Source organism: Mugil cephalus, chromosome 3 (assembly GCF_022458985.1).
Source record: "Mugil cephalus isolate CIBA_MC_2020 chromosome 3, CIBA_Mcephalus_1.1, whole genome shotgun sequence".
NCBI lineage: Eukaryota > Metazoa > Chordata > Actinopteri > Mugiliformes > Mugilidae > Mugil > Mugil cephalus.
The window spans coordinates 2,878,381-2,904,065 of NC_061772.1; the positions used below are offsets into that span (position 1 = coordinate 2,878,381).

The 25,685-nt window shown below is 40.9% G+C and overlaps 1 protein-coding gene across 7 annotated transcripts in view; it reads right to left on the reverse strand.

The window, feature by feature from the left end:
* Window positions 1-25,685, reverse strand: part of znf536 (zinc finger protein 536) — a 190,286-nt gene that overhangs the window by 40,432 nt on the left and 124,169 nt on the right. For all 7 annotated transcript variants that reach the window (XM_047579907.1, XM_047579905.1, XM_047579908.1 and 4 more), the window contains 2 exons: window positions 22,198-22,356; window positions 13,230-15,014 (listed from right to left, as the gene is read on the reverse strand). In XM_047579907.1, coding sequence (XP_047435863.1) covers window positions 13,230-15,014; window positions 22,198-22,356 — 1,944 coding nt within the window. The remainder of the gene's footprint in view (window positions 1-13,229; window positions 15,015-22,197; window positions 22,357-25,685) is intronic.

Here is a 25,685-nt window from a genome sequence, read left to right on the forward strand (position 1 = left end):
TCTGAGTCATTGTACGCCTCCACACCCCTGAGTAACCCAAGGACATCAGGGAAGAGAGGACTGTAATTTTACATTTTAGACATTTAGCTGATGCTCTTAGTCATGGCAACTTGAGGGTTCAGTGTCTTGCTCAAGGACATGCGGACGGGCCCGGTAATGTAATGAAATAAATCAAAAGGAGGGTTGTGTATGTGACCTCCAGTTATTATTAATCATAAGGAAAATACAATAGTAAAAGAAGAAAATATATTTTCAGATAAAAAAGGCCTTAAGACATGCTAACAAACATCACTATGATATACTATTGATTTTAGTCAAGAAGATTTATCCTAGTCTAAACAGGTGGTAAATTGCATTTTGTGAACTCAGTTCTCCTCCTAAAGACAAAACTGTCTTAAAGTTATAAACCTGTGACCTTGGCTATTTTTTTAATCAGTGTCCTGTGGTACTTAGTGTCAGGTGCTTGGCTTCATAGGTCGTACAAAAGCTCTAGCAGATATCCAGGAAGCTGTGGCAGAACTCAAAAGGGTGTTTGTCTGCACCGATCCAGTTTCCCCGAGACTGAAAAGATGTGGAAGAAATAAAAAGATGGGGGGCTCGAGGGGGGAGGGGGGTTGTAAATAGCATCGCCAAGCGAGCGGGCTGCATGTGCTTTTTTTGGGTGTAATGTTTTAATAGAAAGCAGATGGTTACAGATGCAGGGGCCGAGTGCCGGTGATGACATATCTTTAATATTTTAGAGTGGTCTTTGCTGTAAATGTTGCAGCAGCTGTTTCCCAACACAGTAAATTTACAACGTTTTTTAATCATTTTTTTTCTTTTGTGTGTTTGTGTGCGTGTGTGACTGACAGCTATTGGATTTACTGTAAATTACAGAAATGAATATGGAAAAGTGATGAAAAGGCAGTGAAAGGGGAGGAGGTTGTGCATGAGTATGCGTGTATGCACCCCGACTGTTTGTCACTGAATCAATCCCTCCTCATTCTGAACCCTTGCTGATTATTCTCTTATTTGAGTTTGTTAGAGGCGGCTCACACACGGTTGCCCCTGCAAGTATTAGAACGCATATTCAAATGTAAACTGATACTAAAATAATGAGATGGAGGGAGAGGAAAAAAGCAAGAAAAGGTTTATAGAGGAGAAGGGAGGGGGGGCAGGAAGATAAATATATATTTGTTTTGTGTTTCTGTTTGGGCCGTTGGTTTAGCTTTAATGTCAGCGGCGGGGAAGGAGAATTTCCGCCGATGCTTTTGAGTCCAGGTGATTGTCATCAATTCGCGTCTTGGCATTTAAACCACCCTCTTCAAATAGGAGTATTTGAAATGCAAATACAGCTGCGTTTGCCCAGACAAATTAAAAGACACAGAGAAGAGTGGAAAAAATAAAGACATAACTTTTTACAGTTTTTGTTATCATCAGAGTTTGTCAAACGCTTTTCTCTTTCCAGAGAAAGAGAGCGCCGACGTGGACAGATAATGCCCACAAAACGGCGTCCTAACTGGTTGTGTGTTTATTTGTAGTTTCGTTCACCTGGCAGAGAAAGAGAGAAAAGACAGAGAGGTGCTGTTTTTATCTTGCCCTTGACTTCACTGTTTGCGCCTTGTGGGATGTGTTCGATTAAGGGTCTTTTTCTCTTTTTTTCTTTCTTTTTTTCCACGAGACGCAGTGAGAAAATATGATTCACTTTTTTCCCCCTCTCTCCATCTCTCTGACGCTACAGTTATTTAAACATCAATAGCCATGCGTCTTCTTTAGCACACACTCTTTCTCATATTGATATTTGTATATGATCATTACTTTTGGCCCTGCGTGCTTTGTTATACTGCGTCAGCTTCAGTAGGTGGAGGATCCAATACTGCAACCTCTGCATTCCCCCAAAAAACCAATAGACTACACTTCATTGTGTAAAGGAATCTACTGTAGGACCACACTAGATAGATTCCATTCTACTACGTAAATGCTCTGAAATCTCAAGCAATGCAGGCAGCTTCCTGTGATTGCGTTGTTAACGTTTAATACTTTATGGAGAGAAGCAGACAACCTCTGCCCAAATAAACAAACAATAAGAAAAAAACTTGCATTGTGTTCAAGTTAACAGCCTGGAAGAAACCGTGTTCTTCTAAAACTTCAGGTGAGCTGACGGCACTCTTTCACAAAGAGGAAAATAACGAGGAGTGAAAAAAGAATGCATAAAAACGTTGTCTGCTGCCTCACTTGTGATGAAGTTGCTGAATGTTTGCTTTCTTAATTAACAAGTTCAGTTTTCTTTTTTTCTCTTTCTTTTTGTCAGATGAGGAGGAGGAGGGAGAGGAGGTGGAGGAAGGGTGGGTGGGGATGTTGGCGGGTGGATGGTGTTCAATATGATAGATGCATTTTTTTCTTTTTTTGCAATTGTTTTTCTTTTTCTTTTTTTTTTGAATGTTTGACAAAATTGGACATGTTCAGCGGTCTGTTTTTAAAATAGATAAAGGGACGAAGAGATTTCATCAGAGGACCTGCGAGTGAGCAGTGTGAGGACGAGAAGTGTGTGTATCCACGAGGAAGAGGAGGAGGATGGATGTGATGGGAGGTGGTGGGGGCCGACTACCTGCAGAGAGGCAGCGTCCAAATGAGAACATAATAACAACATCAGAGCGCGAGGAGAAGGATTGTCTGCGAGATGACAACGGTATTAGAGAGGAGTCAGATAATTAAGAAATGCACTTAGTGTTTTGTCAAAAGTGGCCGTCACTGCTGGAGATGGAATTTAGCTGTGTATGTGTACGCGTGTCTTTACCCCGCGCTCCGTACTGTAGATAATGAGCCTGGAAAAGCTGAAGAAGAAAAAAAAAGATGAAGGGAAGAAGGAGAAGAAGAAGAAGACAAAACAATAAACAGCGAGGAAATCAATCAGATTATTTAAATGAAAAGTTGTGTTCTGTCTACAGAAAGACTCCCGAGTTGTTCTGGGCATTTCTGATGTAGCTGTCCAGTCAGGGAAAATAAGACACATTTTGGATCAGAAGCAAACAAGAGTGGTGGCAGAGGATGGGAGGTATTGATGGATGGATAGAGGGGAGTTGGGGGTGGGGGGTGTGTGCCACAGAAATAAACCCAACTCCCATCTGATGAGCAGCTTGTCCATAATACTGAATCCCCATCTCTTGCCAAGTCTGCTTCCTGATACAGAAACACGATAAGTGCAGATTTTTTGAAAAGATTCCCTTCTTGTTCATTTGCCCCCCCCCCCCTCATCCCTCCATTCATCCCCCACTCCTCATTTGCTTTTGGCCTGAAAGCACATCTACAGTAGTTGGTGCCATGGATAATCAGGTGGTTGTTTTTTTTTTTGTGTGTGTGTTTTTTGTTCCCCCGCTTTGCCCCCCTCCCACGATGTGATAATAAAATTAAAGAAGAGGGAAGGCAAAATAGATGTATGTGTTCATCTCTTCCTCAGCCAACAACTACAGGACAGATGATGTGGCCATCTTGAGATCGTTTGTCATCTGTCGGGCAGAGTTGACCTTGCAACTAACGCCGACCGTTGCACTGATATCATCTTTTATGGCGAGGGGGAAAAAAAAAGATACAGAAAGATAGAGGCAGGCGGAATAGAGAGAGGGCTGTTGTTTTCTGTAATAAAGACAACATTTATGCCTTCCTTTTGCACTGCCAGTTAAAAGAGACACAAACATGGAAATCCATTATGGAACGCTTCTTAAAAGTGTGACCAATCCTTGTTCAGTCAATTAGAGTCTGGAGACTGAGAATATGATGTTTGTCTGTTTAGCCCGCGATGCATACAGATCAGCCTGGATTGGATGATGGAAAGACTTTTTTTTTCACTAAAGATAGAGGCAGGGAGAAAGAGAAAACAGGCAGAGATGGAGGGATGGAGGGGCAGCACAGCCAAGCTCTGCTTATCTCTTTTCTTCTCCTCTGCTTTCCTGCTCCCCCCCCCCTCCCATATACAAAAGCATTAATGTGCGCGGCTATGTGCTTTGCCATTGTTCTGTGTTTAAATGCTTAAAAAGAGACGTTGTTTGTGTGGCTGGCAGAGTGAGCGGTGTGCGGCCGCATCCAAAAGCCTGTACTTAAAGTTGCTCGGCGGAAATAAAAGACAAAAACATGGGCCGCGTTAAAAAGGGAGTGATAGAGAGGCAGCTAATAAGAGTGGTTACCCCAGAATGAGCGGGGATGAGGTTTCACATTAAAAAAGATTTATCTTAAAGTATGGTGCTAATCCCTTCAGTTTTAATCCCCACCACTCCACCCCCTGGACCATCCCCTTACAGCACCCTTTTCATTCCTACCAAGGCATAATAAAAAAACTATAAACCATAAAGTACTTACAATTTCTGGAAACTGGCAAATGCATGGCGCTCTGATTTTACAAGGATTCCTGGCCAGTGAATCACAGAGCTCGAAGGACTCATCTTTCTCACAACAGATTATTAAAAGAAAGACAAAGTTGTGGGATACAGCGGAGGGCAAAAAGGACGCAGGAAAACGAGGAGATCGGAGGAGAGCAGTGCATATTTTCTATGACCTATTTGATGATTATCGTGATGGCAGCGGTTGTGGTGATAGGTGGCGGAGGGGTGTTGTCATGCTCTCTGTCACACTCGGCTGTGTCATACAAGCTGGATGGATGCCTCTGTCCACTGCAAGCTGCTTGAATGAGGAAGCATATGGGTGTATGAGAACCTCAGCCCACTTCATGAATATTTGATTCATATTTCCTGTGTGTATGTGCGAGAAAGAGAGAAAGAGAGAGAAAAGAGAAGGAAAGAAAGGGAGGAAGGATATTTTTTCCCTTTCCCTTTCACTTGTCATTGCAAAAACTCACAAGGCTTACTTTGTGGCATTCTAATCATAATTGCCAATCCTGAATACAAATCTCTCAGCGCTAAACGCATTGAGTGAAATTGAAATGACAAAATGAAGCTCATATAACGGTGTAATCAAAGATACATTCAGGGGGAAAAAGATGAAGAAAAAAAAAAGTTGAGTGTTCTTCCGTAACCGGTAAGAGATGAGGATCAGGGGCCAGTTATTAGCTCGGCCAGGAACAAAGAGCCACAGTGTTGGAGGGCAGCTTAACGCTGAGCCAGTTACTGTACCTTTCAAAACTAATATGTAACCATATCTGTTTTAAAAGGACGATTCATATTACTGTGAATGCATGAGAAAAGTTGTTCCCATCTATGTGACCCGGGAAACTCGAATCCTACTCGTAATAACCGCCCCCCCTCACACACACACACTCACTCAATTGCAGGCCTGGCCTTTTGTGGAAAGTATCCCATTTAAAAAGATGGGGACATTAAATTTTTGTTATGATGTAAAACATCTTCAGCTTTTTTGACAGAACAATGGTACTCATTGTGCTTTATTGTTACTGTGGCAACTGCAAAGGTCAGCGTGGGTGTGGCCGGGGAGACAAGGACGGCACTGAATGAAAATTGGGTTATATGTGATCAACTAAGTTATTAATCAGATTAAAATGGATTCCCTCTGCCTGCTGTTTAACTAGGCAGGAGGGGGTGAAAAAAAAAGCGAATGAAAGATTGAGAGGAGAGGGAAAGAGAGGCAGAACAAATAGGCCAGTGTTTACTCATGCAACAGCATAGAAAGTCATTGTTTTAGAAGCTGAAGTCATTGTTGCAGATGAGCTACGATAAGGACTAGCTCTGTGAAATATCCCGCTACATGGAAGCAGTCTGTCTGTCTAAAAGCGTGCCCCTGCCGTAGATGCCCCCTAGCTTCATCCAGGTAACCTCTCTAATCCTGATTAAATCACTGTAATTAGAACAAGCAGTGTTCCTCCACCCCCATATTTCCCTAATAAAACAATGCAGCAGTTTAAATCCGGTCGCTGGGATTTGCAACGCAACAATGCAGTTTATATCCATCTCTGCAGAGGAATTAAGTGTATTTTCTAACTGCTAATGTTATAATGTTGCGGGCTTATTTGTCTTGACGCTCGCTATTCTTATTCTTATTCCCCCCGCGGTTTGTTCTGCGTCTCCCTCGCAACTTTGTTTATTTGAGTTTTATTTATTTGCTTCTTGGCACTTTTTGATGTTCGAATCAAACATGTTTTTAGCGAGTGGTTGGGATCATTCTTCACTACGGGAAATAATGCAAGTTATTTGTCTTTAATTGCCACAGAGCTTTTCAAACACGGCAGCTCGCTGCCTATATGTCTATACCTGTGTATACTTTTTTGTTTTTATTAGTATCACCGCATGCCTCCATTGATGTGGAATAACAGAGGAAATAAAAGTTGACATAGTTTCTCCGTTTTTTTTTACCCCCACAACCCCCTGTTTTCCTCTCCCCATTCCTTGCTCTCTGTTGTTTTTTATATATCTGTGTTTTTCCTTGAAGTTGATGCAGCATTGTCTCATTATGTGTCGACTAGCTGTGTAAGTGTAGTTATTATGCCTGTGTCTCTTTGCCTGACGGTACTGTTCCCCCTCTCTCTCCCTCTCTCTGTGTCTCTGTCTCTTCCTCTCTCTGCTGTCTTTCTCTGTCTCTCCCTCGGAGGATGAGGAGCTTTATGAGTACAACTCCTCCGAGGCGTCCTCTTCACATCTCCAGGGCGCCTGGGGAAGGGAACGTTGCATTCTTAAGAGGAGCAACTCAAACCGAACAAAGTCTACAGGAGTCAGGGAAGAAAAGAAACAAACAGCAAACTAACGAGATGGGAAGTAGAGATCATGTCAAATATATCGGGTTAGAAGGCCAATTTATAACCCATTGTTTCATGTTTTGCAATATCGAATACAATGCACGCGAACGCAGCTATGAGTGCACAGGGGGAAAGGGTATACAGACTTGCATATATACATAAAAGCACTTGATTTGCACGTGAGCGCACACACACACACTCATACACGCACAAACTGCATGTAGTTTATGAATGTGATCACCAGCTCCCTGCAACCTTCCAGCTCCCACGCTGTCTCTACACCCGCTTCCCCATCCTGTTTCTAAAATAATGAATAGAGTAATTGTCATGTAACTTTGCAATCATCCAGCATTCGTCTCAATTTTCTTATCAAGTGCAACTCGATACTGCCTTTCATTCACTGTACTGTACTTCCAGGAAACGTGATGTGGCCAATATTATTGGTGGTATTAGCGAAGATGGCTGAGAGAGGGAGGAACATGGGAAGAATATAAAGCCTTTTCAGAAAGGACCTTTCAGCAGACACAGGCGTTGATATATGGGGAATTAGTGAGGGGAAATATTTTTAGAGCCATCACATCTGCCGAGGAGAAAAGAGAAGGAGAGAGATGAGCAACAGGTACCATCCTTAGGGCTTGACAGCAGCTATTACACTTAATTGCTCTTTGAAAACTACACTATTTGCACTTTTGGGTGACAAGGTGATAACGCACCTCTGCACAAGTTAAACTGGTAATATTGTTGCACATGGGAAATAGCACCTCGCCTTCGCCAGCCGTCAGAGGCTGACATCTCGGCATGGCAGAGGCACACAATAAGAGCCTGGGGAAGTGTATCACCAACAGTGCTCTTCTTCTTCTTAGTAAAAGACAGACAGACAGACAGGCCTCCAGATGGCTTAATCACTGGAGGAGTCCGTGCCCTCCAGTTACAAGGAGAGAGAGAGAGAGAGAGAGAGAGACAGAGAAAAAAAAGACGGAGTGAGAGATAAAGAAAAGGAAGGATCCTGGAGTGTGGGAAAGTGATGCAGGGATCTAAGACAGACGGAAGAGTACTAGTGGACTCACTTTAGTCTGAACACAGGAACGTCAGTGATTTCACTGCACAGTCACTCTGATATTAGTCAAACTCTGGTTGAAGTTCTAATCAGGTTAAGCTGTTTACAAGAAGCCTCCAATTGAATTTGCCATGAATAAATTATTTAACTGAAAAGTCTGGTCCAGTGGCACACAAGAGGGAACTTTAGCACTGACTTTATCTGACCAAAGACCATTTCAATTGTCTAAACTTTTTATTTTTCATTATTCACATTATTTGTATTTTTTTATTTTTTTTTTTAAAATGATTTTACGAAAATTATAACTGCTGATATTTAATGATGCAGCACTATTGCTATCAAGATGTGGACAATAAACTCTAGTGAAATGGTCAGGCAAGTTTTTATGGGGGAATCTTTGTATGGTTTTAATAAATGTAACAGAATTATGCAAACTTTACTGATTTGGTCTCTTCTCTACTTGTTTGCTGATGTGCAGTCTGCCATTTTGGGCCTAGCTTATATTTATCTTTATTTATATATATTCATAGCAATGTTTTAGTGTTTCTAGAGCTTGCCAATTACTTTTAGTGAGCATTTTTGCTTAACTGATTGATAATGCTTACTGAACGTGGATAGCATCACCTATAGTCTTGCCAGTTGGAGACCACAGCATTACTGAAGTGATATTCTGAAGGAGTAAAGATTTGCCTGTGTGCTACTACAGGTTCCCAGATGTTGAATTGCATGCAAACCGTTGAGCAATAAGGTGCAGTTTGTCCTGTAAGCTGTTAAAGTGTTGTACTCTACTGGAAACACTATCTGCGCTGAATGTGGGAAGGAAATAGAAACAATACAAAAACAAGTTTTAACAGTGTGGATGTACCTTATTCAGAAAAAAAGAGATTTTGAAGTGTTACATTAGTGTTGACTATCTAGATGAATGATAACAACTATAAATACTGTATGTAGCCTTTATTTTTTCACATTTTAGATGATCATAAACCCCATCCACAACAACCAAGATTCCTGAACTTTCAGACTTTTAAGTGCACTGAATAACACACACGAAAGGTCTCATCTGCCTCAGTAGTAAGCATATTTGAAATAAAGAGAAAAAAGAGAGAGAAAAAAAATATATATAGAGAGAGACACTTTACGTTTTACTTTTACTTAAGTACAAAGCTTCATATTTATTAGTTCAGTAAACACAGGTTAATTTGTGTAATTATCTGAGTGATGTATCTGTGCATAGAAACAATTTTGACTATATCTGTGTTATAAAGAAAAAGCGTGTCTCTCTGTGTGTGTGTGTGTGTGTGTGTGTGCGTGCGTGCGTGCGTGCGTGCGTGCGTGCGTGCTGTTCGCTGTTGCCTACCTTTCTTCTACTTAAAGCAGAGAAAATAAAAGTGACACCAGTAATGCCAACTGTGATCCACTACATCTGCGCTTCACAGCGAGTCCACCAATCCCACCATATGTTTTTAATTACCATCGGTGCTGTACAGAACCTGTTACATATACGCACACACACGCACAGCCGCACACAGAGAGGGAGACGCACTGTATTAGCCTTTTTATCATAATAGCCTCAACTTTCCTCTGAGTGGACGTGTTTCTCTGTTTGCTTTCCAACACTTAAATATGCACATGTATAGATGGTCTGTGCATGCTGTTCTAATGTGACCTCAACACTCATGGGTTCAAATCCCTCCCTGGTAGGGTGGTGTATTCTCCCTCTGACAGATGTAACAAGCTACTGACACAATAATTGCTGCATTTAAGATTAAACTGAAATGCCTTTATCTTTGTGAAACCGCACACAAACACAATTGCAGACACAACAATGCAGAAACTAAACAGTAACATGTATCTTACAGTTGCAGAACTAAAGAGCAGTGACCTCACTTTAAAATAACATGAAGAAAAAATGTTTCTTATGTGTGATGGTTTTTCATTTTAAAAAGTGTGATCACAATTCTTTTTTTGTAACTTTGGTTACATGTACATAATTAAAATTAAAACTTGGAATGTGAAAAATAAAATAGATTTTTTAAGTCAATGGGTTAGGATTTCAATTTAATCAAAAGATCGATAAAATGCATCAAAATACAAAAGGCCGTTATGAAACAGTAGTTTTTGTAAGAAACATTGAAAAAGAAAAGAAAAAGAAGCTACATTCCATGTCTTTAAATACCTGGTATTTATGACAGTTGTCATTGAATTCTTAACTTGTGATTTTGACAGAATACTTTTTTTAGGAGACTTTTTTTAGGATCCACTTACTGCAATCATAATAATTATAAAAATAATAAAAATAATTTAGTATTAAGTGTCATTTAATGTGGGCGCAAAAGTTGAATTTTTATCTGCAACATACACAAACAAACCACTGCATTAATGAGAGAACTATAGCACACAATGTGAGGGCACTTGTAAACTGGGAGCGATGGGTCTAATTGAGATATACAGCATTTCCCTCTTTTCTTTCCCTTGCCTATCCACTAACTCTCTGTTTTTGTAGCCTACTTCTCAAATTGTAAGAGGTGCTCAGCGATGAGCTCTGCCATTTTCTTCTCTGAAATCCTCAACACTCTCATCTGAGTCCTACACTTCTATCAACGCTGCCTCTCCAGCTTGTCAATCTCAACCTAAAGTCCTCGTCCACATTTAATATATTAAATGAACAACGGGGTTGAGGTAATGTAAGTAATACGATGTGAGGAGCAATGTTCGCAAGCAGTCATGGCATGTACAGCACTGTTTGAATAATGCAATACTTCATGTTTGATAATGCATGGCTATAGATAGGTCTCCATTGCAGCCAAGTATTGATTGTGTTAAGCACATCTACAGTACAGCAAATGGTGTGGGTTCATATCAATCTTTACACAGTGTACTGTACCTCAGTAACCAGATACCTTGTCTGATTACAGAGACCTCAGGGCCACTGCTGCTGTTAATGACATTTATTGATAAATCTAATTCCAGGGCCAGTTTAGGGAGGTGTGGATTTTAATACTACTGACATGTGAAAATGTGTGTGGAAATCCTTATGTGTGCGTATCTATGTGTCAGAGTGCAAGCAGATTCATGTGCATTGTACCCCTTTTCCCCTCCTCCGGGCATACTAATGAAGAGACGGCCACTCCAGACGTGCAATGCGTGCCCTACAACAGCTCCCGCAGATTCAGGGGAGAATTTCGATATTAATGATTTATGCTGTATTTGCATACAAACCTAATGCAAACCCACTCCAGATAATCACATTTTGCCAGGTCTGAATTGAGTTTTACGGACGTCTTTGCCACCCCCACCTTTTCCACCCACCAAATAACGGTGGAATGTGTGGCTCTTGCTCTTCAAGCTGCGGGTGACCCCTGGCACAAGGGGTTTACAAGTGGACACATAAAAAAGGAGCGTAATCGTGCATTTTACTATGAAAGAAGTCCGCCTATTATTTCTCTTCTGATCACACATCCGAAGTACATGAAGTAAAGCAGAGCTGGCAGAAGCAGCCACAACAGAGGTAGCACTGCACTGAAATTAGTATCAACAACCATGGTATAAATTTACACCGTTGCAATTTTTTTTTTCATTTATTAATTTTTTTTTTTTTTTTTTATAAATTATTTCCATTTCATGCTGTTTTATTTATGGATGTTATTCACTAAAGTGGAAATACTAGCACACCAAGTACACTGAGAAGTGCTGGCAATTGTACTAGTCATAACAGTATGGCACACTGTGCATAATTACAAAATGATTCAACTTTGTAATTTTAGTAACTGTAACGATAAAGTAACAATATGACAGATAATAATAACTGTGATAATTGTTGTCATATAATAAAAAGGGTACTTGCTCACTGTAATAGCAGTCACCATCGATTCACATTCTATAATTCTAGTTGCACTTATTAATACAAATTTACACAAGGGTTTCATCATGTGGTCCATCACAGAATTAACACTGACAGACAAACACACCAGCCAACAGGATCACTTTCAATTTATTGCATGTCTCCGGACTGTGTGAAGAAGTCTGAGCTTACAGCATGTGGTAAATGACACCTCACACCACTCTAGCGTCTTCCTTTCAAAATATCACTGTGGATCGTAGTTCAATTCAGCTGGCGTTTTACTACACAGACATGAATACACTAAGCTTTTGAAATCAGGAAGAGAATCTGTAAAAGCTTTGCTTGTGATATAGGATTTCGTGCTGTTACGATCTGTTACATATATCATTGTTACAGTACACACGGATAATTGTTTAGTGGGCTGGGAATGGAGGTTGGCAGAAAAAAACACCTGAAGTAATGTCACTCTTAGCACAACAATTCACTCACATCCAAGTATGCCATGATATGTCTCAATTTTACTCATGTTTCCTATAATCTATTATATTTTTCTATCTTCAGTGCCATCCTTGAGATGTGCCAGGAAGTTGGATACATAATAACTTGTTTTTTTTTGTTTTTGTTTTTAAATACAATGAATGCCTAACTTAGACTAGGACACGTAAGAAAAGCCTTTGTTCAACAGAGAATGCCTTATCTATAAAGGTCAAAATTCTAGTTCCAAAGAGAACTGCCCACATTGCATAGTGTGCTTATACAAGCTTTTGCACTTCACATGTAGGGCATTCACACAAAAAGGTAAAAACGCATTTCCTGTCTCATGGTATATACACAGTTTGCTTAAACTGCTTTTACATTGTTAATCTCTTTAGAGTAAAGGTAAGCTGCACATTTCATATGTAAAATGTCATACTCTTAAGATTATTTGAAAGATATGCTAAATTTTCAGTCTGAATGATCAGCTAACAGCACCGGTCTTTGTTCTACATTTCCTGTCTCTGTGGTGTGCATATGTCAGTGTTTCAAAGCTCAACACTGGGTTTTACTTCTTCCTATAGAGACACTAAGCAACTTGCAACCACCCCTAAACAGCAAGAGCGCATTGTAAAAGAGAGAGAGAGAGAGAGAAAAAAAGACTTCCTTCTTCGGTCTCAAGGAGCGGCTATAACCTTAGCAGAATCATGAAAGTTGACAGTTCATTTTTCACAGGGTCATAGATCGACGAGTCTTATAAAGTAATGGGCTTTTGGGAGCTGGCTTTATGAGAGCTAAGATAGTTAAGAGACATGTGGAGGAGATGGCACAGGGAGCTGAGGTCCTGCTCTGACTCATCCAGGGTTATTCCCCCCATGCTGTGGAGCGGGAGGGAGACACTGCACTCCCAGTAATATAAACGTGTAATAAAGATTAATCTGTTGCTAGTCGCCAGGCTGATAGCTTCTAAACTTGCTTGAAATAAGGCTGAAATCACTTCAGAGCCAATCTTGAGGCATTTAGTGAGTGAGATTCCTTTGTGGGTGTCAGGCAAAAAATGTATATGTGTTTGTCTTGAAGGTTTAGTGTTTATGTGTATGCAGTGGTGGGAAAATGTGATTTGGGTTTCAGTTTGATGTCAGTGAATATGTGTGGTGCTGGTAGGGGTTAAACACACTCACCAGGTGCATCTGACCTCTTCATGCCCCCTGGGGGTGCTCCTCCCGCTCCACCTACCAGGCCGTTGAATGCTGGGAGGTTGTCATTGCTGTAGGCTCTGAGGACAGACAGCATGTTCATTTGCTGTTCTAGGTGGGTCTGCTGCTCAGCCTTTAACAGTCCTGAAGGACCCCCGGGAGACAAGAGGCCCAGGCCCTGCTGCCACTGCTTCTCTAGGGGCAAAGTTTGGTTCTGGGATTGTGGAACCAGAGAAAGTGGTGTCATGGTGGAGGAAGATGTTGCCAAACCAGCTCCACTCCTTGAAGGTAGGGGGGATTCATCTTGGAGCTGTTTGGGATGGGTGTGGAGATGGTCTGAAGCTGGACTTCCCTCTTCCTCTCTCTCCATCTCCATTTGCCCATCTTCATCTCTGTCCTCATCTTCTTCAGCAGCTCCTCCCTCATCTTCCTCTTCATCTGAGTGATTCTGTTGTTGCTGTCTCTTGGGGGTGGTGGAGGGGGTCTCACTGGCACTGTGCACCCTCGTCTTTACAACCTCCTCATCTGATCCAACACGGTCATCTTCAGTATCTCCATTGGAGCCTCTCTCACCAATGTGATCATCACCAGCAGAAGATGCTCCTCCAAAAGTCAAAGGGTTAGGTAGGTCGAGGCCCTGATCTGCTTGGCCTATATACCCTTGAAGGCTCTGGTTGGTCCTTGGGGATCCATCATACAAGCCACCAAATCTTCTGTAGAAGTCACTCTGGAAGGGGTTGTATGGCTGGTCCATGTGGTTGTTCCAGCCTCCCTGGCTTTTCTCTGCATCTCTATCTCCATCTCTGTCAAGAGCCACACCAGACGTCTTGTTGTTGGAGGGGAGAATGGTGGAAGTGGTAGGCGAACCCTCTCGATGAAGCTCCTTGCCTGTATCAGACCGCTGAAGCTGGGCCTTACTCAAATGGTTGGCCTGGAGGTGAAGAGCCATGAGCTCCAATGAGGAGGTTGAGAAGGAGCAGAAGAGGCAGCCATGCCACGCCACATTATCATGAATGGTGACTGATGAGCCGGGGAGAGATCCAGAAGCAGACTCAGGCCGGACTGATACAGACAGATCAAGTGGTTCATACTGGGAACCAGGTTTCCCAGGCTCTGACTTCTGTTTGGCTTCAGTCTTTTCCTCTCTATCCTGGTCATCTGAGATTGCTCGCTTGGCTTTGGGTTCACCATTATCGTGGTAGCGCTGGGGCTGGAGCTGGGCTGCATTCTGGTTTTCCTTAATATCTTTCTTCATGGAACTAAGGACAAAATTGTCCATGAAAGCCTGGAGTGAACCTTGAAAATGGACTCCATTTCCCATCATGCTTTGGTAAGCCCTGCTCAGGTCAGAGAAACTGGCGGCACTTTCAGTCACTGATGAGACCATGGAGGATGGGCCATCGGCAGTCTTCATGTTTTCTGCTGAGGAGTCAAAACGGCGGTCTCCACGCTCTCGTTCACGATCTCTGTCATGAGAAGACATCATGCCAGCTGACGCCCACTGATGTGGTAGCAATGGACCTGCCCTGAAATCTAAGTTGGGAGGCATGCCCTTGAAAACATTACGGAGGACATCTGGTCGGGCAAAGATGCCACCTCCTGTCTTCCCATGATCGTCCTTATGGTCAGAAGAAGGGGTGTGGCCAGAAGATGGGCCTGATGAAGTAGAGCCGTTTTGACGCTCGCGATGGTGACGCTCCAGGTGGTACTTTAGACTGGCAGACTGAGTGCCGGCATAGTCACAATGAGGGCACCGGTAGGGTTTCTCTCCTGAGAAACCAAGAAAGAGACAAAGAAACAGAAAGGAAAGACAGTGAAAACAGTGAATAATTAACCTGCTTATTACATTGACTTGGTATCAAAATCTATTTATTGGAGCAGGGAGTGTGGACCCTAGGGTCATGTAACCTCCCTGAACAAAGAAAATTAGGTCAAGTGAACTCACAAAAATGATAGGATTTCATTAACTACTGTAAAAAGATTATATGTTGCATGCCTCACTTTCAGTTGGCATCAAAATGCAGGCAAGATTAATTTCTGAAAAAAAGATTGTGAGAATAAAGTTTAAACAAAAAGAGGTAACATAGGGCAAGAAGAAATTTAGGAGTAAAAATAAGTGCAATAATATTTTTCCTTCAACCAACAATTCTATCTTTTTTTTCTTTTCCCAGTCATCGGCTCAGCTCCACTTGATGCGTGCATGTGTGTACTGGGACCAGAGTGGGGGTGTGGAGTAGGCATCTGAATATGGGTCGATCCAGCTCCGCCAAGTGAGCCATCACTCATATCAACACCATAAAAACATTTCACCATATGGTGCTTTCAGTCCACTACAAGAGATAATATTTTCAACTGACAACACAACTGTCTCGATGTTATCTGTGCTTGCATGGGGCTGAGGGTGCGGCTAGGTCTCGGTGCCTGTTTCCATGTATCTCTACAAGAATGTGTGTGTGTGCAGTGGGGTCATCATGCCTCTGTTCTGGCCTTGTTTGCTGTCAGGCCTGTGCCTTAGCGATGAGAGTGCAATTTCTCGGACATTCCCTATTTGCAGTTTATCTTGAGAAGCATAAATCAGCCACAGTGTAGTATCACTCCGACCACTGCTACACTGCAATGAACTGAGAATAAAATATGGATGTTAGACCACAAAGCGAGAATAAGAAAATGGGAAAAGAAATATGCAGGCGAAATGTGTGGACCACATGTTTGTTGCAGTGAAGCTCTGTGATAAAGAACAATATGATTCAGTACAGGATACACAGATCAAAGTGATTTATATCATGGTGAAAGAGAGGGTAAATCTGTTGTGTAACATTTACATATATTTATTTATGCTGCACATCCATATTCATGAATATTCTTGATAATAGTATAACACCAGTATTATTCTGCCAGAAGTGGATCTTCCATTGGAATGATACTGATGTTGAAATAGAACACATCCTGCTAGCAATTATAATAGGCTTGGAGTCTGAGCCAGATTTGGATTCATTAAACAATGAACAGAGAGAGAAAAACGCTAAGCTTGATTTTTTTTTTTTTTTTTTTTTTTTTTATAAATATATACATATAAAAAGTTCCCAGAGTGGAATTTCGCTTAGAAGGATAACAACGACTGTGTGCAGAAAAAAAAAGAGGCGGATTTGTGGAAAAAGAAATAAAAGGGGATCGGATGATTGTAGTGTTTTGTATGCACTTTCTATATATACAGTATGCCAATAAAATGTTTAGATTATACACATGGAAACCATTTTATAAAGGAAAAAAGGCATTGTTACGCAAGGCTGGTTTGAATGATTTAAGTCGGGCTGTGTAGTAAATCATGGATATAATTAGCAAATGGCATACTGCTCAAGTAATTTATCATTATTTAGAGGGCACCATTCCAGAAAAAGACTTTGCGATCTGCAGACCTACTGCAGAGTTCTCAAATAAAGGGCCACAAACACCAACTCAATAGAATATTGATACAGGAGAGGAAAGAATAGGAAGCTATACAAAAGAAAATTGAAGGTGGAAATGCTGAAGAGAGCGGAGAGAAAGAAAAAGAGAGAAACAGAGGAGAGAGAGAGAGCACGCAGAGATACAGATAACCCTGACTATACACAGAAAGACAGTGATTTGATATCTTTTCTCTTACACCAGAGTGGCTTTGAAGCATAGAGTATATTTAAAATAAACCATACGAGATGAGCTTTTAACCCAATAAGTGCTTCTCCTGTGAGCTGCCGAACAGAGGCTCAGTGCTGATTTAATAAGGAAACGTCCCTGATGCAAATGATCATTCTCAATTCGTCTAACTGGACAAAATGATATTCTAGGAGCCAAATTAGACAGAAATTAGACTGATCAGATTTTTTTTTCAACCTCTGTCTTCTCTTTCCTTATAAGAGGTTGTTAATGTTCACGGGGGAAAATAAAGATTAATGTACCATCTACATATCTAAAATTAGAATAAAAAGCACAGACAATTGTATGTTTGACACCGTCCCTTGATGTTTACAGAGCGCACTGAAAGCAAACACAAATGCTGTCAGTGAGTGATCAGTTTATACCAGTTTTCCATTAAAATTAAGCATTTCAATATCTGGAGCAAGTGAGACAGACGACACGTGCATTTCTGAGTCTCCTTGTGTTTATGTACGTGTGTGTTCACCATTTGGAATGTGTGTGAACACATGTTTATGCATGCGTGTCAGCCTGAGCCTGTGTGTATATGAGTGTGTATGTGTGTGTGTGTGTGTTTGTGTCTTAGAGGGCCATTTGGACTGGCTAAGACATCTGCTCCATCATACGTCAGGGGCCTGGTGTGACATCTGGGGAATATACTGTATCCTGCCTTGCAACATTACACACAATTTACTGCTAAAGGTCATTATGTACCCGTTAATCCACTTTTAATTGATATCAGCGCAAACAGCACAACCTCCCAGCCACATGACAGATCACTGCCGCCACAAAACCAGGAAATTGCTATGTGGAGTTAAAAATAGAATGGTGAACTTTTTGCTGTTCTCCGTCTTCACTTTTCCTTTTTTTTTAACTACTTTTGACATTTTGACCCCAACAAAGGTGAAAGAAAGATGGATAACAAATTCACCTATCTGGCTTTCTTAGCTAGGACTTGAAAAACTAGAACACATAAACATTTAAGTGGCACCTTTGTGGCTATAAATCAGCCTTTTCTGGACTGCTGTACTGAGATCTGCTTTTCCACAGTATGTTTGCACTTCATGTTGGATGTAGGGATTTCGTCTGGCTTTGTGTGAATTATGACAGCACCATAGAAACAAGTAAAGATAAATACCCCAAACCTGTACAGAGGGGCAATTAAAATGGCTTAATAGATATGACATACTGGAAGATGAATTTCCATTTGGCCAGAAGGACGGAAAAAAAAAGTTAAAAAAAAAAAAAAAAAAAAACAGACTTAGATGTTATTGATGTGAAACTGAATCACAGAAGAAGCTGTTTTAAGTGAATCAGTAAAAGGTAGATTAGAGAATGCCTCTAGTGCTGCTGAGGTTAACACCACAATTCATGGAAATTCAAGGAAAACTGACCCCCGCATATAAACACAAGCCTGCAGGAGTCTATTTGTCCATAATTTCCAAATATATAATTTTAAACAAGGACAAAGGTATTTCCTGTCTTCTCAAACTGTTACTCAAAGGAGTAAATAGTACAATTGTTGCAGGAATTGTTTTAGCTAATACAAAATTGAATATAAGTACTTCCAGCCCCAAGATGGTGTATCTCAGATTTAATCAAAATGCATTCCAGTCATCCAATGCAGCAGTGCATCTTACTAATGTGCTTTTAATAATTTTTCAACATTAATAAAGATCTGTGTTACATACGGTGTAACAAGTACATGCAACGTTTTAATACTTAATTCTTACACATATATATATGTACGCTGTATATGGCCATTGTTATCCTTCAGTGGTTAAGTGCTGGTAATGGTGAGATGTAAATTCAAATAAATGCACAAAAAAGCTTTGGACATTTTGTCAGCACCAAATAGCAAATACACTTTTGCCCATAAAGTTGAGTTGAAATATTTTTGACCTCTTCTTGTGAAATGACTGTGACAATTTATATAAAAAGGCATAAAAAAAAATGAATGTGTGTGAAAACAAAATGATTCCAACTTTATGGGCAACAGTGTACATTAAATATAGCATTGTTACCGTATGAAAGATACTCTATAGCAGCAATGAGAAATAGAGAGAAAAAAAATGTATTAGCCGAGAGATATGGAAAGATAGAAGGAAAAGGAAGAAAGAGGGCCCAAAGGAGTGAGAAAAATGGAGAGGGAGATCACAGGTCCCTCTTGATTCATCCTGATTACAAGGTTAGGTTAAGGTTAAGTGACATGGGCACGTCCTGCCTCTCTTCTTTCTATTTCTCCACGTCTTTGTCTCCCTCTCTCTTCATTTAAAGGTGAGCAGGGGCTCTTATTGGTTATGCGGCCCTGCCTGAAGTTATGTGTGGCTATTGTCAAGAGCGAGGACCTTTTTATTTTTTACACACAGCTGCTTACTGCTAAATAGTGCCTTGTCCAGAAGGGGACAATCTGGGCCTCTAATTGCTGTCACTGAAGCCTAGATTCATTATGTGACTTTCCCATTAAAATGTGAGCATTAATTTGTATAATGAAATATCACCCTCTGCAGTGTGTTCATTAGCTCTGGCCCCACACTGTAGTGCCACTGCCGCACAATGTTAGCTACCTAGAAAACTGTGGTTAATTTTGCTAATGGATATTTTCCCACTCACTGTTCAAGAGGAAATTAATACTGTAACATTAGCTCTTTAACTTTTTGAGAAATTTAAATTCACTTCATTCCTTTCAAGCTGGCGTTAGTCGCTCATTAATCTCCGTGTTGCGTTGCACAATGCCGCCTCGACCGGCTTGGTAAGCAACTCCATTGTGTCACTCACATTACATTAGGATGAAGGAGAGCTTGGCTGTCATCTGTGAATTTCTCTGCATTGTCACCAGAGCAGAGAGAGGATCTTTAGCCGCTGTAAAAGTCATCTTGTGGATGTAATCAGGATGTCACAGTGGAGATGCCATGATTAGGTTATAGTGATGATTTAAAGGCCACATGTTGGGGATGCATCAAGCTCTTTTTCTCCCCACGTGTGGAAGACTAAGTTAACACCGTGTTTAGATAGGCCCATATCCAAAGATACATTCCATTCTAAAAGGCAACGTACCTACCAAACTTTCTCACTTTATATTGTATTTTTTGTGACACGAAAAAACAAATGTACTGTATGAAATTAGACCAACCCACTAGTGTGCTTTTATAAATGAGTTAACGCCAGGCCTGGGTTGAGGTCTCCACTTCCTCCACAGTAAAATATGGCCCTCATGGGTATACTTTCTGTACTACTCAAAGCAGACATAACTCGCCACCAGATAACAGATGCCCCTGAAAACCAGCAGCTACTACAGTACAGCTGGTGATGGCTAAGGTGTGTGGATGTGCTATTTAACATATTAAATCTAATTTGGTGAATATACACCGGATACGTTTTGATGCTACAGTTTGGGTTTTTTCTTCCATTTTCATTCTGTATCTGAGGTATGTGCCTTTTGTTAAGGAAAGCAGCACAGGTTTTAGTCTGGCTTTTAAGTGCAGGGAGAAGGAAGAAAGCCAGTGAGAATAACTGTGAGCTTGAAGGTATTGTGAGCATTTAAGTGTCTCTACTGCCACTCAAAAATCAATCTGTTTGTGGTCCCATGATTGTGGTGGTGAACTGACAAAAACATTTAGGAAAATGATGATAAACCTGCACTTTTCTCAAAACAGGCGAAACAGTTAAAATTGAACAATTTTTTTTGACATAAAAAAAAAAACTAAAACGCAAACAAAAGTGAATTCTAAATAATTTACTGTAAATCACAAATATTTTGCTGTACTCTTAATGCATTTATGTGATCCAAGTAACCCTTAAGTAAGGATCTTAGGTGACCCATAATGGCGCAATAGTACCTCCAGCAGACACATGTTGGTCACTTGTTTCCTGCCTCCTGCAAATGTTCAGTTCAGCTGCATCTATGTCCATGTGAAAACAATGCAGCTGATCAGTACTATTTAGATTTAATTAGTTGGTTTATAAACTGTAATGTCTTTTGGTATTATATCCATGCTGGACGATACAGCATTAAGAACATTAAGAATGTTCTTTATTAGCCAAGCAGCTATTCACTTCATCAATAAAACCCTACCAGTAGCATAATTATGTGCGTTACACCACTTAGATGGCAAGGTGCCCAAATATCATAGTTCACCGTTCCCAGTTTGGAAAATCCAACTCCATTTCAGATGCACTGAGAGGTAGGGAATCACCTTACAAACTTTACACACAGGCTCTCCAATAAAAACCAGGTGTCCTTGTTGAAAGGTGTCCTCTGCATAGTGTAACTGTGACTTTAACCTGGATACTCATTGGGGCGTTTGTACCTTGCAGAGGGTTAGAGCCCTGGCTACTGTCCACAGTCCACATCATTACTCTGACTGCAGACTTAACCTTCCAGCAGTAACCTGGGGATGGGTTATAACAGAAATGCCTGAGCCATGTTTGGTGAGATGTCTGAGCAGAGAGTACAGGGAGTTAGACCGCTTGATGGAAAAATAAAGCTAAATCTATTAGGCACACCATCTCACACATATCCCCAAATTGTGGACAGGCCAGCTTTGTTTTGCCTTGAAAGTTATTGGGAGTTAGAGAGTGTGAAATTGCCCTCTGAATGATGTCATTGGAAGACACTGAACCCTTGTTGTGTTAATTAGAGCTCAATGAAATGATGAGTAGGAAAAACAGAATAACAATGGCCTTAAGCCTAAATGAGGGACACTGTTCGGTAATGCATATTCCTACTTGGGAACAGTTTTCTTAATTTGGCTTTATGTCAGATGGAAGAAAACGTGTTCCAAACTGACAGCTGATAAAACCGCACTGAAATTTCTCAAGGATTATATTTTGTGGACTAAACAAGAGTATGACTAAGGTGAGAACTGCAATATGTGTTGAGCTTTTGAGCTGAGACCACTGGGTTTTTATGGGGCTGCTTAGTTTTAGAACATTGTGTTGGTGTGATTTGAAAACTGTGACCATCTGTGCACATAAGTTTGATAGAGGAACTGTGTACTAAAGCTTCTTCTTTGACTTTCTTTATTTAGGGCAGAGACAGAGACAACGTCAATGCAATCAATTAATCTGCATCATATCCATCATATCAGAGGGAGATTGACTCCAATATCTGATTAGGCCAATATTCATAAACCAATATGTCAGTCTAACCCCAGAAGAAATGTCAGTACAAGTAGTAAAGTAAATTTTGCATGAAGTACAATAAATGTTTAATTGCTGAAGAAGTGCAGTCAATGCCTGTACCCAGGAGGGGTAGGGAAATGATAGTGTTTGTACTGACCTGTGTGTATCCGCAGATGGACTTTGAGATGATGGGAGGTGCGGAAAGACTTGCCACAGTAGGGGCAATCCTTGGAGGATGAGGCTAGACACCGCTCGCGATGCTGGGGCAGAGGCGGCTGAATGTTCCCCGCTGCCTTCCCCAAGTCCTCCCCGACATCTGGAGCGTGCACAGAGACAGCGAAAGGAGGGAGAGACAAATGGAAGGTGTGTTGAGTGCCACTTCAAACCCGCCCTCCACACATCACAACACAACACATTTTCTTTTTCTTCTTTGTCCGCTGTCTGTCTCTCTCTCTCATTGTCCCTCGCTTCCCTTGCTCAAATGTGTGAACGCCACACAAAGTCAAACACATCAAACAAGTTCACGGGCCACGCTATTTTCCTCCCTGACAGAACGCTGACAATTCATAAGCTTTTCAGTTTCTTTAGAAACACTATGGTTCTAAGATACACCCCCCTTAAATCAAGCACACACACACACACACACACACACACACACACACACACACACACACACACACACACACACACACACACACACACACACACACACACACATACCTACTCCCATTCTCCTCCTGTTTTTTTCTTCTTTTTTTATCCTTGCTATCATCATCATTCCTATTAAGCATATGCTGGATTGCAGTGAAAATTAACAATGCAAAATAAGACAGACTGAACGGAAGAAGAAGAAAGAGAAAAATAGATTTGGCTTTGTCAGCATCGCAGGATATCCTTGCATCTCTTTCTGCGACCTGATTTTGACAGGTAGCTGTCAGAGATATGATAGGGTGATAACAGTTTTGACCCAGCCCTCCACCACTTCCTCCGCATGCCAAAAAAACGATGATGCACAGTTTAGTGCAACAGCAGTCTGTTATCAACACAATCACCTTCTGAATACGAATCTAAAGATGAGCGACGACAACCTGGGAATGTGTTGACAGCAGCATAATCTGAGGTGAATGTGTCATCATCAGATTGTACACACAGGCCTTGTTGTACCTGGTGCTTAAGAGCCTCTGATGTGACGCATTTAAAGGCTTAAGAGACGCAGTTAAGTTCAAAACGTGGGGAAAAGACTTGAAAGAAAACAAAAAGAACATGCAAAATACGCTTGATATGTCTTGTATCTTGAAGCTGTAAAAATTAAAAATATCTGGTAGTCCAGAAGCATTTGATGGATGTCACTAAGCAGGCGGTTTAACATAAACCCACGCAGCACAGAACTGTCAGGAGAGATTTACAGATTTCATAGTAAATTCAGAATCTTTCCCTCTTTTTTTTCTTTTCATTGTGGTTGTTTTTTTTTTTTTTTATATATAATTTTCTTTAATTGTGGGACAGCTGCCTTATAAAGATTTACTCATCTGGTACGTGAATGTGTAATGGTAAGCAAAATAACTAGCCAGTGTGAGGATTCCTGAACTTTGTGATGACACTGAAGCTGTAACTGTCCGTGTGTGCAGCGCATGACCGAAAGATGCCCAAATATGGTTGAAAATGCTATTTATTTCCTAATCTGGCGCATGATTTATGTCTGTAGGGAGAAGGGGCGAGGGCTAGAATGAAAGAATAAGAATCAAAATCGAGCAACCCACTTATACAACCCCGGGACACAATGAGGAACATTTTTAACAGTAGCCTAATCTTTTCTTTTCTCTCGCTCCCCACCCCATTTCACCCTCCTCTGTTGGGGAGTCAAATAAGGTTTAGAGAATGGAAAGACCCAAGTCAGCAAGTCCTCTTCCACATCGCTACTAAACACACAACTCCATCCAGCAGGGCTGCTATCAGGCTGAAGGCTATTTATCATGACTGAAAGGCAACCTAAATGTAAGTCTGTGACAATACGCGGATACTGAATACCAACTGCTTCCACTTGGGTTTGGCAACTGTATGGTTTAATTCTGTGCGCCGTAATAGGAAGGAGAAAGAGGTTTTAAAAGCACAACTGTGGATCCAGGTCCAAATGTTATACAGGAGGGCATTCATTGGTTGTCTATTATTTTCACATTTGTTGAAATAGGGGCTGATTGAATTACAGCTAATAAAATGTTTTGAGTCGCTAAAATGGAAAAATGACAATTCTACTGATGCACTGTATCCACGTAAAACTCCCCAAAATGTCTGGGAAACTGGACTTTTAAAATAAATGTAAAATACATATAAAATGTGTGTAATAAAAGTGTACATAAATTTGAGCACACTGTGAACATGTGAACTTTGTCCCTAACATATATATAAATATGTGCATTTATTTATTAATAATTTTTGCTTTTCTTTTGCATGCGCATGAAATGCACTTAAAATATGCTCCGTAAACAGGAAATAATTAAATAAAAAGAAATACAATTCCCCTAGCACATGGTCCAGGACTGCACCATACTGTAGCCATAGTCGCTCCCTCATAAACATATTTTGAGTGGTCTACTGTACAGATCCCTTTTTGGCAAAGATTCCCTGCATCGTGTAACAGACACTGGCCCACCTGCCCACCCCAGATGGGGCTAAAATTAAAAAATCCAAAACACAGATTAGAAGCAGGACAAACAACAGACCACACACACACACACACACACACACACACACACAAGCTATGCATCTCCCTTTCTCTGTCACACACACACATACATGCATGTCCTTGTGTGTCAGGGTTAATAGTGCTCCTGTAAGAGGAAGACGCACTACTGAGAGGATGAGAGTGTGCTCTCCTGGCATATAACAGCCCTTCAATAATAAATGGACTTCACACATTTCCAGACACACACACACATAGTACACACACTACAAAGAAAGGTAAAACAGAACTTTGGGTGTGCTCCCTTGCTCTACTCACGACTGTGTCGGCATGTGATTTAAGTGTATGCACACACACACATCAACACACAAACGCACGCACACGTGAAAGACTGCACGTCATTCCCAGGCTCTGGCTGAGTGTCCAGCATGCACATCTTTAATCAGTTGACTGATCCGTAGCTTTAATGCGGCTGTTCCAATTACTGTAAAAGTCATCCTGCTCCATATAACCACAAATATTGACACTTTATTGCACAACACATTTATGACATTTTGAAGGTCACACCGTATATTAGGCATCCTCGTTCACAGCGGGGTGTGTGATGTGTGGAGAGAGTCTGGAATCTCCTGTTGACACCCAGCCGTAACTATCCTCTGAGTATTGATTTTCGTTCCCTGCCTTCCATTATTTTTTATGCAAAGATTTGCTGTAGGAGACACAACATTAAAGTGATTGTCACAGGTGAGCCTTTGGCTTTTTATATATAGGCCCGTTTCCATTGAACAACACGTGAACTGAGCACAAAAGAAAACTTGTAGCAGATGTTCTGTCTTATTAGCTATTTATTTATGTAACTCGCAGATAACGACTTGTGTCTCAGGTAAAGAGAAAACGGGGATTTAGGATTTGTTTCATATTTAATATTTCATCTTTTAGAACGATCAGTGTTGATAATCTAGTGC